This window comes from Eptesicus fuscus, chromosome 12 (genome assembly GCF_027574615.1).
Source record: "Eptesicus fuscus isolate TK198812 chromosome 12, DD_ASM_mEF_20220401, whole genome shotgun sequence".
Taxonomy (NCBI): domain Eukaryota; kingdom Metazoa; phylum Chordata; class Mammalia; order Chiroptera; family Vespertilionidae; genus Eptesicus; species Eptesicus fuscus.
In genome coordinates, this window is record NC_072484.1 from 58470724 (window position 1) to 58485755 (window position 15032).

The window sequence follows — 15032 nt, forward strand, 5'->3', positions numbered from 1 at the left end:
AATGCTCTTTAAGAAGGAAACGTTTATGGTGCACCTAAAAAGCACTGGGTGCTGGGATAAACATTTTGTACTGGTTATCACATTTAATCTTCACAGCAGACCAAGAGGTAGAAATCCCAATCAGTATTCTAGACATAAAACTAAGGCTCAGGGAAGTAAAGAATTTGTCTAAATTTAGACATTAACTAATAAACAGTGCCAGGATCCAACTCAAATTTGACTACATAAGTCTTTTCACTAACCTACACATCCCCCTAATTATACTGAAAATATCTACATGAGTGCTGGTAATTGGGAATATTTCTTGGAGATCATGAAATCACATAACTGCTGAAATATCATAATCCAACAAAATTACATTCAGGGACATTAAGATCAGTATGGTGACCTTTAAGAAATTATGGATAACAGGCGATGGGCAAATTATCTATCTATATAAAACCCTAATATGCAAATAGACCGAACTGAAGAACAACCGAACAACCGGTAGCTATGACGTGCACTGACCACCAGGGGGCGCACCTGAAGCAGGTGAGTAGGAGTGCCTGACCAAGGCGGGGAACCGGTCGGTCATCGGGGTGAGCCACTGGTGGTTACTGAAAATTCTTTGCTCCCACGTGCCACAGTCCCGCTGGGCACTCGCACCCACTGCTGGTGCTGGCCCCAATTGCTCAGCGCCATCAGCGGGTGTGAGTGGTGGCTACGGCCCTGATTGCCCCTGAGGGCTTCTCCACTGCCCCCTACTCCTGAGGGGTGATTGGGGTAACAGCTGCTGCTCGCACTGCTGCTGGCACCGGCCCCAATCGTTCCACACCATCAGCGGGTGCGAGCGGGGCTGGTGCTGTCAGCACATGGGAGCAGCAGCGGTGGGAGCGGGGCTGCTGGCAGGCAGGGAACCAGGGGCCGCGGCTGGAGGGGCCAGGCGGGGGTGCAGAGGATGGGCTGAGACCCACCCCTGTGCCCACCGTAGCCTCGTGGCCCACAGTTCCTTTCAAGGTGCACGAATTTGTGCACTGGGCCCCTAGTTTAAAAATATTGCTTAAGACAAGACTGGGAAAGGGAACAAACTGTGCTAGTCAAGTCCAAAGCAAGTGTTGTCAAGTAGTTGCAGGATTAAGTTTATTTTGAATAGATCCAAGGGGAAGGAAGTTCAGTTACAAGGGGACATCCAAAAATGGAGACAAAATTTAAGGAATAAGGAACAGTTAAAGCTGGGAGCGTGGGACATCAGGGAAGTAGGGAGCTCCCCATCACTGAATGTGCTCATTGATTTCAGTTAAGTATTAGAAGGAAGCATCAGAATAAATTTAGGTCCTCATCTCTCACTGTGGTGGTTGTTAATGGTTACCTTGCCTCCAATCTGATGTTTTACTAGTCTCTCATACATTGTGGAGTGTGGGAAGGTGGTGGGCTTGGCTAATGGGGAAAGGTAGATATTACAGGTAAATAAATGGCAGAGGAAAGGGACAGTTGCTTGTAACCTCTTTCCTGGAAGCCTCAGCTCATTAACTCCTACGACTCAGAACTCAAGACTATAACCCTTACATTACTTCTGTTACAGGTACACAGGCTTTTACAGCTGTTCTAGGAACTAATCACCACTAACAGCATTACTCTGGAAAATGTATTCCGGATTTCCAATGACTGAGTTACAGATAACCTTACATAACATAATCCATTAAATCAAAACTACGTAAATTTGCATCATTCCCTTTCATCTCCATCTTTTTCCCCCCTCAACGAAATAGGAAGAATTTATTAGTATCAGGCTCAGTTGATGGCGACCTCTATAATGTCTAACAATTTTAAATTTGTGATCAAGTTAATTGGTAGATAAATGACCTAAAGTTTGGACTTCCTAAAATTATCTTCCTCAACCATTGCCAATACAATGCAAGTTGGCATAAAAGGTAAAATTAAATTTGTAGATATTTTCTTTGTTCAAACAGAAAAAAGTGACTTTTAAATAATGGAAAAGATAGCTTAGAATTTCCTTCCCCTCACATGATAGATTCAGTGTAAGGACATTTCAAAATTAAACCCCTGTGATTAGAGTTACCCTTGAACTGTCTAACATTATGGTTTCACCATCCAGGAGGCTACTAAAGCCAGCTGGGTGAGGAGAGAGGCAGTCTCAATGACCAGGAGACAGGAAAGCTGCCATGTCATGACTTTGCTGCCACCAAGCAGACAAGCACCCTAACCACATATAAACCCAGTACCAGCGGTAGAAATTGCAACACAAATATATTTCTCATGCAAAATAGGACAAATGATAAATATTTACATAATACAAATAAAGGGCTGAAAATTAAGCTTTCTTTTTTTGGGTACCACTATGATTATGTGATTTCAATGAGGATTAACCACATAACTTGCAACTCTGAAAAACCATGATGAAGATAGTAGAAAATGTACTTTGGTAGAAACCCAGATGTGTGAAAGATTACTATGAAAACAGAAATGATAGAAGTATATTTTCTTATATATTCTAAAGTGAAGACCCAAAAATGGTTTGTTGAAGTAGCTATCAACCAGATGTGAAATTATTTTTCTTTTGCTTTGGTTAAAACAGCGTAGGAATGTCAATCAATTTCCCTTCCACTAATAGCATATAAACAGTGACAGCACTACTTTAAGATGGAAAAAACAACTGTTAAGAAATTAAATTAATTTTAAACTAAATTAAACATTTTACCAATAAATATGTTTCTTAAAAGGTAGCATCTTCATCCTACAATCTTGGGCGTAACATATACACCATTTAAAAAATAAAATTTCTCCCACAGTAGTAATTATAGGTGTTAATGCAACAAGCTATGAAATACAATTATTTTAATGTCTCTTAAAAAAAAACACCTAGCAACCAAAAATAAATTTTAAAAGTCAACATTTTTCTAAAATTGTACATTCTAAAATAATTGACTAATGCTTTATTATAGAACATAATTCAAACTATTATTGGTATTTCAATATATTCCTAAATAAATGGTTTAAAAATTTTTCATACACCAAAATTGGAACAGCATTTAAATTCTTACAGCTATGAAAAGGCAATCAACTCTACTTAAAACTGTAGCCAGTGATGAAATATACTTCAAAAACATAAACATTTGGTCTGACACTCTTTAATATTGGTTAACAACAGACTGATGTTTCTTGCTGATAGAAGTTATTTTATTCAATGTGCAAAAAAAAAAAGTGCAACTGTCTACTTTCCTTGAAATACGTAAGACCAACACTTCTATACTATTTACACATTTTAAAGATTTTAAATGTATTAATTTAAGTCACGATATTGCATCTCCTTTATGGATAAATCATGTGCTACAGAGAACCCAAAAGTTTGATAACAGTCTGTTACACAAATGTATCTGAGGACGCATACCTGTTCTTGTCATAATTTCAAAATCAACTAAAATGTATTTTGATCTAGGAAATCTTGGAATTATTGCATATATGAAAACCTTGTCTCTGAGAGCCAGATTCCTAGTCACTGCTTTCTAATCCTCTCAGCACTGGTCCACTCCACTAACCCCACTTAATTTCAGAGTAGTAATGCCCCAAATAAGAGGAATGAAGGAACTCAGCCACCAGATCACCAATATCCCTATGGATTTGTTCAGCCTTGGGGACTTGTAACCACATCTTTTGGGTTAGGTATGGTCAATCAAAATGGATGAAGAAACACTTCAGCAAAGCAACCATTCATTATTTGTCCACAAAAACTGTGAAAAAAAACAGTGATAGAAAATTAATAAATCAATACAAACCTAAGACCATTCTACATTTCCAGGCCTCGTTTTCATGTTTGCGCAGTGTTCTTGGTCAACCACCCACCAGTATTTTCTGCATTAAAAATGCTGTTTTGACCGAAAGTCACATATAATTGTGATTAGGAAATCAATTTACTCAATTATCACTCTGTGCAGTGCGTTCACCAGTGCAAGTGCAGAGAGATATTAAAAATTGGGACAGAAGTCTCTCACTTCTGAACTGGACACAGGAGTCCTCAACTTAAAACCATAAAAAGAGAGAAGGGGCAAGACTTACTGGCAACATTAATACTAGACACCAGACAGGACAGTGAAACTGTTTGGTCAGAATCAAGGGACGTTATTTCCTTTAAAAATTTTAAAAATACCTAACCAGGCACTGCCTTAAGTCCAGTGAGTACAATGTTCCATAAGTTTTCAAAAAAAAAATAATAATAATACAGTGACTGGTGTTCATTTATTACAAACAATGCAATCTCAGTCTCCACGGCTCAGGCAAAGTGTTCGTGTCCCATCACCTCTAGCTACAGGCTATTGTTTCCAACTGCTGCTCCGCTTCGGCGGCCATTGCTGCCGCCTGCAACTGTTCTGTCTCGCTTTGGATGGCACTGGGGGTAACCTGCTTCCTTTCACTGTGCATATTGTTCTCGTGCCTTTTCAGATCAGACGCCTTGGCAAATGCCTTGGTGCATGAGCCACACACAAAAGGCTTTTCCCCTCTGTGTCTTCGTTCATGATCTTTGAGGTGGGACTTGTGTTTGAAGGCTTTGTCACACATATGGCATGCAAACGGCCTTTCATTACTGTGAACTCTCTCATGCTTCTTTAGGTCTGGGGCACGAATAAATGATTTTCCACACACCTCACAACTGTAGGGCTTATATCCTGTGTGGATTTTTAGGTGTTCTTTCAGGTGGGCCTGTGTGGTAAAACCTTTTGTACACATTTCGCAAACAAATGGCCTGTCTGCTGTGTGGAGTTTTTCATGCTTCCTTAATCTGCCTTCGTCAGAAAATGTCTTACCACATGCCTGACAGGCAATCTGCTCCCGATGGTGGCCATAAAGTAAATACTCAAACTTCATGTCACTGGCAGCGGTTGTCCAGCCTGGTGTCTGTTCATCCTTCACTTCGCTCATTCCATCATTAAATGTTAAGGCTTGAGGGGTCTGAGACCCCAAGTCTTTTGATTCCGAGGCCTCCATGGATTCTACTTCCTGGCCGTAGCAATTTACTTTTCGAACTTCCTCACTCCCCAGTTCTTTTAAGATCGCTTCCTGAACCCTGAGTGTAGTTGTAGGCGACTTGCCATCCTCCTGACTGGGGGGTGTGCCTTCTACAGTGTCATCAGATGGACTGTCATCTTGATCTCCAATTTCCTCCACATCATCATCCTGAGTGTCAGCAGCATCTCCAATGGGGCGATTTATTTTGAGGCAATATTTAGTTTTTGACTGACCATTATTTTCATCAGGACTAGATACATCACGCTTCTGAGAACAGAGTTTATCCAAAAATCGGATACCAAGAATCTGACCTGATGACATCATTAAGTTAACATCTTCTTTTTTCACAGAAATCTTCGCTGTGTACATGTAGTTCAGGACCTCTTCAAATATATCAGAACGAAGGAAATCTATTTCTATTACTGAAGAGCTATCAACCTCAAGCTTCTTAAAAAGCTTTTTAAAGTAGGTGCTGCAGGCGGCAAGAACACATCTGTGTGCTCTGAATTTCACATCTTCAACCACAATAGCAATATCACAAAATTCCCCTTCCAGGCGCTGTTCATTTAGTGTTTTCAGAAACAGAGTTTTATGATCATCGTCATTATATTTAATGGTTTCAGACATACTGATGAAAAACTCCTACAAAAAATTTTTAAAAAGAAAGTTGGATAATTATGAACGACATTTTTCCACACAGAAAATACAGGTAGATTTTCATTTTCTAATCAATTTTTGGTACCTAACAATTTCAGAAAGTCTTTAAGAGTGGTTCAAGAGTATGAGTAGGAAAAGACATCCCAACTTAGGGATTTCCAAATTGTTATTTCTATTTATCTTCAGTTTACTAAGTATTTGCCTAGTTATAATGATAGCCAACTTTTACTGAGCACATAATACATGCCAAGTACTGTTCTATGTGCTTTCCATCTCTTCGCAAATGTAAAGATCAAATAAACCTATGAGATAGGTATTACTATCTCCATTTCAGAGATGATGTTGGGAACCTGCCCAATATTGTAGTTATTTAGTGGAGAGCTGGGACTTAAATACAGGCAATCTAGCTCCAAAACCTGTGCTTCCTGACAAGTAGAGTTAATAAAGATAAATAACTCAGTTTCAAGGTTTGAAAAACAGTTCTGAGGCAAGCATCCATCAGTCATGTATGTTGTGTATAGTCTAATTTCAGAGAGATTCAGTAAAATAACTAAGAGTGTTCAATGTTCTACTTCCTAGACAGAACTGACAAGTCACTGTAGCAGAACTAGAAAGGGATATCATTGCCAAAATATTCCATTTGGTGTTGTCTTCTAGCTTTTCCACACTAGTTTTGGGCCACTTCTGAATGAGGGTTAAGGTTTAATATGACCCTCAAAATGAGCAGTTTCATTCCCTCTCGATGCCAATCTATCTGCCATCCAGGCAAAAACGTCATCAAGATGGATGTACTTGACAAGTGCTGCAAGTATTTTACAAGCAAAAGGAATTTAAAACTGGCACAAAAGACATCTGTCATAATGTCATAGAAAATGACCTTTTTATAACGTATTCTATGTTTTCTTTTAAAAATATTGTTTGCCTTTCATTCAGCAAGTATAAATGGGGGAGAAAGAGAAGTGCGAACACATAGTTTATATGTGTGTGTGTGTGTGTGTGTGTGTGTTATACACACACACACACACACGTGTATATATTTCTTATGTGTATATATGTGTGTGTGTGTGTGTTATACACACACACACACACACACACACACACACACACACGTGTATATATTTCTTAAAGCAAATACCAAACCATATATTCAAGATTTAATATCCAAAGTTATAGTTACCATGAACAACTCAGGCTATTGTCTTAATGCTTGAAACACTAAATTCTTCAGATCAGAATAACTGATCAGGGGCGTGCCAGTCCTACAAGAGAAAAGGACACACAAGAATAAGATAGAATCTTCCTCTACCCCAAATTCTAAATAAGAATATTTTTAAAAAATAAACTTTCCTTTCTTGTCCTGCCACTTGCACATGTACCCATTTTCAGGTTGGGAACAGAGAGGAGGGTGGCTGGCAGCATCAGGTCCGGCTCTGAGCAGACTTGAAGCAGAACAGGTAAGGGCTGCAGCACGGAGGGGCTGTGCGCAGAGTATGCGTTGGAAAGCCACTAAAGAATTTCTCCTCACAAAGACCATTTATAGATGTTGATAGCTACACAGATATCAGAAAAAGCCAGAAAGTGCCCCTTCCCCCCACCATTTCCTGCTAGGTATGTGGCCCTCCACATTTTTCTCTAGGCTCATATAGTGTATATGTATATATATGCATTTATAAATACAGAGAAAGTTATAGAAGCTTATATACCCAACAGTTAACATTGGAGGAAAGGGAACAGTTGCTGGTTTCTTCTTTGCACGTTTTGTACAATGTAGCACACATCATTTAAGCTACACTGGTCTTTAAGCCTGCATTTGAGAAATCCAGGTGTTTTCACCTGTATCCCTACAGAGAAGCTCAAAGAATTCCAGCTTTTTATTTTAAAATATATTTTTATTGATTTCAGAGAGAGAGAGAGAGAGAGAGAGAGAGAGAGAGAGAGAGAGAGAAACATCAATGATGAGAGAGAATCTTTGATTGGCTACCTCCTACTAGGGATTGAGCCTGCAACCTGGACATGTGCCTTGACTGGAATCGAACCCGGGACCTTTCAGTCCGCAGGCCGATGCTCTATTCACTAAGCCAAACCAGGTAGGGCAGAAGTCTAGCTTTTTACTTTTAAGTCTTACCAGAGGGACTCCATCCTGCAGACCAATGTCCTGAAAAATACAAAAAGTTTCTTCTACCGAACAGTGATCACTCAGACTTTAATGTGGTAAGACCAAGGGACTGGGCTGCAATAATCTGACCCAAAAACTGTGGTGCAAGACACAAACCAAGAGACCCAAATCCTGCAAACTATCAAAAAGTTCCCAAAAGCAAACACAGCAACCAGGGTGAGGGTTGGGCAAAATTAGTTCTAGGGATGCTTCTGACTTTGTTCCTTAAATGGAACCTGGTCTGTAGTCACCCCCAAAAGAAAGTGGCCAGGCCAAACTCCTACCAGGTCACACTTCTTACTGCTGCCACTACCTTTATCCTCTGGCTTGTGGGATAAAAGGCATGGGCTAGGTAGGGAGAGGAGTGGCCATACACATCAGTGTGCTGATGCCCGCCCCCCACTCCCTTTTCTTTTTTTTTTTTTTTTTGGCTAGTCTGTTATTTGGCCTTCTCTCTCTCTCTCTCTGGGCCACTTTTTTCCATTGAGATGTTCCAATGGCTAAGTTCAGGTGAGTCAAACTGGAAGATACCCATTGCCAGTAGGTGTAGGCGGTGAGACCTGTAGCCCTAACTGCACCTCCATAACAAAGCTGCCCTTTTATGAAGATTCTCCAAATCGTTGGCGCGCCGAGGGCCCTTACAGGACAGGGAGCGGGAGCTCTAGCAAAGCCAAACTTACATAAGTAGCGGCAGCCCTACCCCTGAACAGCCGCGACAATGGCGGCGGCCCGACTTCCCTGTCCAAAGCTCGCAACTTCGAGAAGGGGAGAAAGAGAACAGAGCACAAGAGCCATCGAGGAGCCTTCCGAGTTTCTCCAAGCCACGCTCTCATTTCTTGCTGTCTGGGAGGTGGGGGGCTGGACAAGGCCGTTCGTATTCCTTCGCCAACAAAAGCTCTGGCCTGGGAGCCGGGAGGTGAAGAGGCCACCTTCCCTTTCATCCTCGGGCTTCCCGCGCGGGCTGCAGGCCTGGGCTCCGAGCGCGGGAGGCAGAGCCCGCGGCGGTCCCGGCAGCGGCGAGCGGGAGCGGGCGTGTGGCCGGTCTCCGCAGCCCCGCGCCGCGCCGCGCCCCGTACCGCCCGCGAGCCCCGAGCTCGCGCCCCGCGCACTCCCCGGCCGGCTCGCGCCGGGCCCTCCCCCGCCCTCCCGCGGCCGGGGGCGGGGGCGGCGCGCGGCCGGCTTCCCGAGCTCGGCGGGCGCACCCGGGAGTGCGAGCGCGAGGGTCCCGGCCCCCTCCGCAGGCAGCGGGGGGAGGTGCGGCGGGGTCCCCGGCTCAGAGGGGCGGCGCCCGGCGGGCCGCACTCGGCGCCGGGCTCGGGCCGTCTCCGCCCTCACCGCGGAGCACTGCGGAGGTGCGAGCGAGGACGGCCATGAACTCCGCCGCCAGGCTCGGCGAGCGCGCGCGCGCGGGGCCGCCCGGCTGCTGTCCCAGCTAGCTCGCCGCCTGCGCAGCCCCCAGAACGCCTGGTCCAGCCCCGGCCCACGCCCGTCCCCGCTCGCACCGCGCCGCCGCCGGCCGCCCGCACATCCTGGAGCTGGCTGGTGCCCCAGAGCACGGCGAGAGCGCGCTTCCGGGCCGCCCCGCCAGCCGCCCGCCGCCCCCGTGCCCGCCTCGCGGATGGTCCGGGCCCCTTCCGCACCCCCGGCCCGCGCTTACCTGCAGCCTGGCACAGCCACAGACACTCGCCGTGGGCTCCCCACGCTCGCTGCACGCAGGCCGGGGACGGGATGGACGCGGGGCGCGGGGGCACGGTGGGTGGCAGTGTGTTTTGGATTTTTTTTTTTTTTTTTTTAGAGTTTGGGGAGAGGGCGGGGTGGGGGGGAACCGTGCACGTCCCTGATGGTAGCAGCCCTCCTCCAGCACGAGCACAGAATGTCTAGCCGGCCTTGAAAACCCCCACCGGCACCCCCCCCTTCCCGTGCATGCGCGGTGCGGGCTAGGGGGAAGGCGCGCCGCCGGCTTGCGCAGGCACGGAACCAGACCGGGCCTCTAAATTGGCGAGCCCGGAAAGGGTTAATCCGGGACCTTGCGACGCTTTCGTTGGAGTCTACGGGGCCGCCCCGGAGGGCCCTGGCCTGCGCACGCGCGCGCACGCGCGCGACTTGGGGCGCGCGGAGCCCGCGCGCGGGAGAAGGGGAGGGCGGGACAGGGGCGGGGCTTCGGGAGCAGAGGAGCGTATGCACGAGCGCGGCTCCCGGGCACCCGCCCCGCCTGGAGCTCCCGCCTTCCGCTCCGACACGAGCTCCCGCCGGCTCCCAGCGCCAGGACAGCGCCGGGGACGCGGGAACCCGGCGTTCCCGTGCGTGTGTGTGTGCTCGTGCGTGGGGCAGTGCAGCCCTCGGGCGCGCGCAGGCCGGCGCTGCGGCTCCGGGCTTCGCCCTCGGCTAGGGGGCGAACGCCCAGGGCACCCTAGCCCTCCGCGCACACGGGCAGACACCGAGGCGCGCGCGCCCGGGCGTTGCGTCCTGGCTGTCGTCGCTACTGCGTTCTGTATATATCGGGAAATGGTAGGCAGGCGCTCAATAAACGTTTGCAGAACAAATGAAAAATATGACCTTTCATATTGGTTGTAAGGGTCTATCGCAGTCACCCGGGAGAAAGCGATCACCCCTAAAGCTCTGTATCCAGCCAAGCCCGCGCCCACCTTCCAGCAACTATCCGGACACTCAAGGCAAAATCCATGGTGCTGGAGGCCCTAGCGCAACTAGCAGTGCTGAGCCTGGACTGCATTGCATTTGCAGCTCCCTCGGAGGGCTCTAAGAACGCAGCGCTATTCCTATATCCAAGTTCAGCGAAGTAAAGGCTCCATTGCTGTTGAAACCATGTGTCCTCCCTAGCCCCCGCCCCCACCCCCCCAAGGTGGTGGCTGGGCTGTGCCCGGCATTGAGACCTGGGAAGTGCCCCCGGCTCCCGCGTTTTCTGCTCACCTAAATACTGGAAGCATCTCCTTAGCTTATGCTGCTTTATCACAGTCATTTTAACAGCGTTTCAGAAAAACACGTGTGATTTAACATGTAAAAATTAGAGTAGGACCTTCCCCCAGGGCTTGCGTGAAGAATACGAGATAAGGCTTGTTACAGAAACGTTGTAAACATTTACGAAATGATATTATGATTGCTGTATTAAATTCTAAAGAAATTCTATTTGGCCTCAGCTGATTTTGTAATATTAACTGACAAGTTTCAATGTTCCACAAGGTGTTTTTATACACATTTTCTTTGATATTCACGGAGGTTAGTAGGTGTATTGAATGATAGAACAGACATATGCACTTCAAATATTGGGTACATTTGTTTAACTTCTCTAAACCTCAGCTTCGTATTCTCTGAGGTGAAGATAAGGGCAGTTGTGCGGATTAAATAAAATAATGCTCCTGTAAGTGCTTAGTTCAAACATTAGCTGGGTGGTGTTAAATGACCTGCTCACCCTGCATAGATGGTTGATTTAAGTGGTAGGAGCAGAACAGACAAAATTTATGTTCATAGTTGGTACCTTTGTGGTCGTGTTCCCTCTGAACCTATTTATTTCAATCCTGGCTATATTTTGTGTTCATATAGTGGGATAACTTATCATAGTGTTATGTTATCAAGCAATAAAACTGTCATTGCATTTAGCAGTGTATGGACATGACTAGCACTTAGTTATGGTTCACTGCCTGCTGCTGCTCCCCCTTCTCCCATACCGCATAATTGCACAGGTTTATATACTCTTCCTGCATATCTTTATTATCTGCCTATTATGTAAACAGCCTTATTGCATATAGCTAGGTGAAGTCTCCCCGGGATTTGATTAATCTGATTAAATTAAAACAGTTCAGAAGAGTTCTCAAGCACTAGAACGCATTTCTCAAGTGACAGGTTCCTGACATCTTGGTTTTGCATCTATTAACCTCCTTCTCATGTGTTTTATGCTCATGAAACATAAGGTCTTCCTGGACAAGTCTTGCTTCAGGAGGATCATGGGGATGAGTCTAAATTAAAGGGGCGACTCCACAGGAAGGAGGAGAGAGGGGTGAGGAACCACAAAGAAAGGGCTTGACCTCCAGCTGGCACCTTGCCGGGTCACCAGCGTTAACCCAGCACTGGGCAGCATCCTTTAGCCATAAATAAATATTGTCTGACAGGTAAGTGACAGCCTACAAGTTAATACCACAGAGAGGTCTAAGGGAAACATTAAAACAATCTGCATAACTGGATAAAAATAGTACCTACCTCATAGGGTTGATTAACTCCATACATAGTTCTGAGTATTCATTTTGTCCCAGGCATATAGGCACTGTGGGTACAGCAGTGAATAAACATACAAATAGTCTCACCTGGGAGGCAGACAAGAAGCAAATACATAATTTAAATATATATTATGTCAAGTGATAAGTGCAATGGAGAAAAATATAGCAGGGGAAGAAAATAGGAAGACTGGAAATATGGCTGCGCAGTTTGAAATAGAGCCATTTGAGAAGGTAGCATTTAAACAAAGACCTGAAGGAGGCTATGGGGCCCGTCAGGGGAAGATCGTGATGAGAGAAGCCCTCTAGGGCAGTGGTCGGCAAACTGTGGCTCTGTTGACTAATGAGTTTGACCACTGCTCTAGGGGCAAAAGAACAGCAAACACAAAGGTCCTGGGCAGAAGCATCCCTTTGTGTGGAAGAAACAGCAAAGACGGTAGAAGAAAGGCATATCAAGAAGACACCTCCCCAGTGCCAGTCAGCATCAACCTAGATGGGACATGACAGTGTAAGAGTTTTTGTTTTCTACTGTGATACTATGTTTCTGTTTTTTGAAAATGAAATGCCCAACACACTCTAACAATGATTTTATACATTTTTGGACAAATTTTAGCATGGTTTAAGGGATTCCTGGAATTGTAATCTTCAAAGAATAAGGGGGAGTGACAGAGGTGGGGAGACAGAGGGGGTGGAACATAAGTTATACAGTAAAATGACCTGAGAGTCACAGCTAGGGAATTTTGTAGAGAAAGGAGAGGGAAGGTTTTGAAAGGGGAGGAGGACACTTGCTCCACTCCCAGAAAGAGTAAAAGCAGTCACACTGGAGAGGGGTACAGGGAGTAATGTTCTCCTGGGAGGGCCAGGATTCCAGTAGACCCCTGAGAGGAGTCCCTGTCAACCTTGGCTCTACGTAGTAATCACCCGGGGAGCTTTAACGATGCTGGCCCTGGAGTCCCACCCGCAGAGATCCTGATTAATTGCTTTGGGGTGTGGCCCAAGTTATCAGCAGATACAACAGCTAGCTCCCCAGGTGATTTTAAGGTACAGCCGTTGTTGAGAACCACTGCCTTACAGCAAGAAGGTGAGGGGACCTTTCTGGGACATTTAAGGTGTTGAGAGATATACATAAAATGATACCTTTAAGGTTAAAAATTGAACTCCCATTTGACCCAGTGATCCCACTTCTAGGACTATATCCCAAGAAACCAGAAACACCAATCAGAAAGGATATATGCACCCCTATGTTCATAGCAGCACAATTTACAATAGCTAAGATTTGGAAACAGCCTAAGAGCCCATCAGCAGGAGTGGATTAAAAAACTGTGGTACGTCTACACAATGGAATACTGCGCTGCTATAAAAAAGAAGGAACTTTTACCATTTGCAACAGCATGGATGGAACTGGAGAGCATTATACTAAGTGAAATAAGCCAGTTGGAGAAAGATAAATATCATATGATCTCACTCATATGTGGGATATAATGATCAACATAATTTGATGAACAAGAATAGATCCAGAGACAAATGGTAAGTGGGGGGGGGGGAAGGGATGGCGTTAGAGAGCAACCAAAGGACTTGTATGCATGAATATTAGCATAACCAATGGACACAGACACTGGGTCCATGGGGGCTTGCCCGGGGTGGGAATGGTTGCGGGGGGGGGGGGGGGGGGGGGGGCGGGAGGGTCAATTGGGGGAAAAGGAGACATATGTAAAACTTTAGACAATAAAAGAAATAAATTTTTAAAAAAATGATACCTTTAAGATATTAACACAATTTCTGATGTATAGTCAGAGATTGTCTTCCTTCTTCAGACTCCAATGCTTAAATACTGGCCTAAGAAGGTGACATTTTTCTGCAGGATGGGATCTTGGGTGACATTTGTTCTCTAGGATGGGATCAACATTAAATGGATAAGAACAGCTCAGCAGAATTCTTTATTGCATCAGATGATATCTTTATAGAAATCCTCCATCTTTCCACGGTCATTCCACAGTTCTGTTTAGAAATTAGCCCTTCCTTATCTTCATTCATGCTTTAAAAATGAGTCTATAGATGAGGGCAAAGTAAGTATAAGATTCATTCTCTCCTCATAATTAGTTTGAGAATCAAGTAGATTTGTCTGCATAACTAGCCAGCAAATTGGACCTATATTTCAGTTTTTTGGGGGGATGAATAAGCAAAGCATGAACTTCAGCCAGTTAATTTATTAGGGGCTACTATATTTAAACTGTTGAATAATAAAAGTAACAGATGACCCTAAGTATTACATGACTATCTTTATGATTAGGGAACATAAATTTTCCTGAACTTGTCTTATCAGTTATTAATAGAAGTTATAGTCTCAATCTCCAGCTAAAAGAGAAACAATTCAACAAGAGTTCCAAGAAATTCATAAAGACACATAGATCTTTTCAGAGCTAATATTTAAACCACTTAAGTAACTAGAAAAAGAAATGATCAGACAAATTATGTCATCAGCTTCTCGTTATATGTCTTCAATATTGTAATAAAACTGTTTATATTTCTAAACAGATCTTTTTGGAAAATTCTATATTGGCATACCTCAGCTATTGCACTTTGCCTTATTGCACTTCATAGATGTTGCTTTTTTTTTCCCTTTACAAATTGAAGGCAAGACCATTTACCCTATGACCCACTTTATTGCTACACTTTCTTTTTTGTGGTGGTCTAGAACTGAACCCACAATATCTCCAAGGTATGCCCATACTATATTTATTTTGAAAAAGTTATTTATAAAATTTTATTGTTTGAAAAATAGTGTTTAGAATAATTTAAATGAATACTCAAATGTGCAAGTAAAAAATAAATTCATTTAAAAAGTAGAGCAGTTAGGTATGTTCACATTTCTTATCTAAGGGAGCTCTACATTTCAAATTTCCCATCCCAGGAAGGTATATATTGACTAATATGTTAGTCTGACCTCTGCAGAGGATACTATAAGCCAGGACTAGAGCAGTGTTCAAAAAAAA

General features: G+C 44.4%; 2 protein-coding genes and 1 non-coding gene across 8 annotated transcripts in view; 1 reads left to right on the forward strand and 2 right to left on the reverse strand.

The window, feature by feature from the left end:
• AKAIN1 (A-kinase anchor inhibitor 1) overlaps nucleotides 1-9528 on the reverse strand; it is a 71991-nt gene extending 62463 nt beyond the window's left edge. Inside the window, exon 1 of the mRNA XM_054723663.1 lies at nucleotides 9471-9528. The gene's annotated coding sequence lies outside the window, so the exon portion shown is untranslated. The remainder of the gene's footprint in view (nucleotides 1-9470) is intronic.
• Nucleotides 1-9537, reverse strand: part of ZBTB14 (zinc finger and BTB domain containing 14) — a 71201-nt gene extending 61664 nt beyond the window's left edge. Inside the window, exons 1-4 of one of the 6 annotated variants that reach the window (XM_054723659.1) lie at nucleotides 9471-9535; nucleotides 7784-7813; nucleotides 6836-6917; nucleotides 1114-5643 (exon numbers count right to left, since the gene is read on the reverse strand). In XM_054723659.1, the coding sequence (XP_054579634.1) occupies nucleotides 4297-5643; nucleotides 6836-6838 (1350 nt within the window). In that variant the 5' untranslated portion in view covers nucleotides 6839-6917; nucleotides 7784-7813; nucleotides 9471-9535 and the 3' untranslated portion in view covers nucleotides 1114-4296. Of the gene's footprint in view, nucleotides 1-1113; nucleotides 5644-6835; nucleotides 6918-7783; nucleotides 8211-8493; nucleotides 8969-9470 lie in introns of those variants that run through there. The other 5 variants (XM_054723660.1, XM_054723658.1, XM_054723661.1 and 2 more) reach the window with 5 other exon arrangements.
• Nucleotides 6612-6769, forward strand: LOC129151036 (small nucleolar RNA SNORA23). Its single transcript, XR_008557845.1, has one exon. It is a non-coding gene; the product is annotated as a small nucleolar RNA SNORA23 (small nucleolar RNA).
• Nucleotides 9538-15032: the final 5495 nt, after the last annotated feature.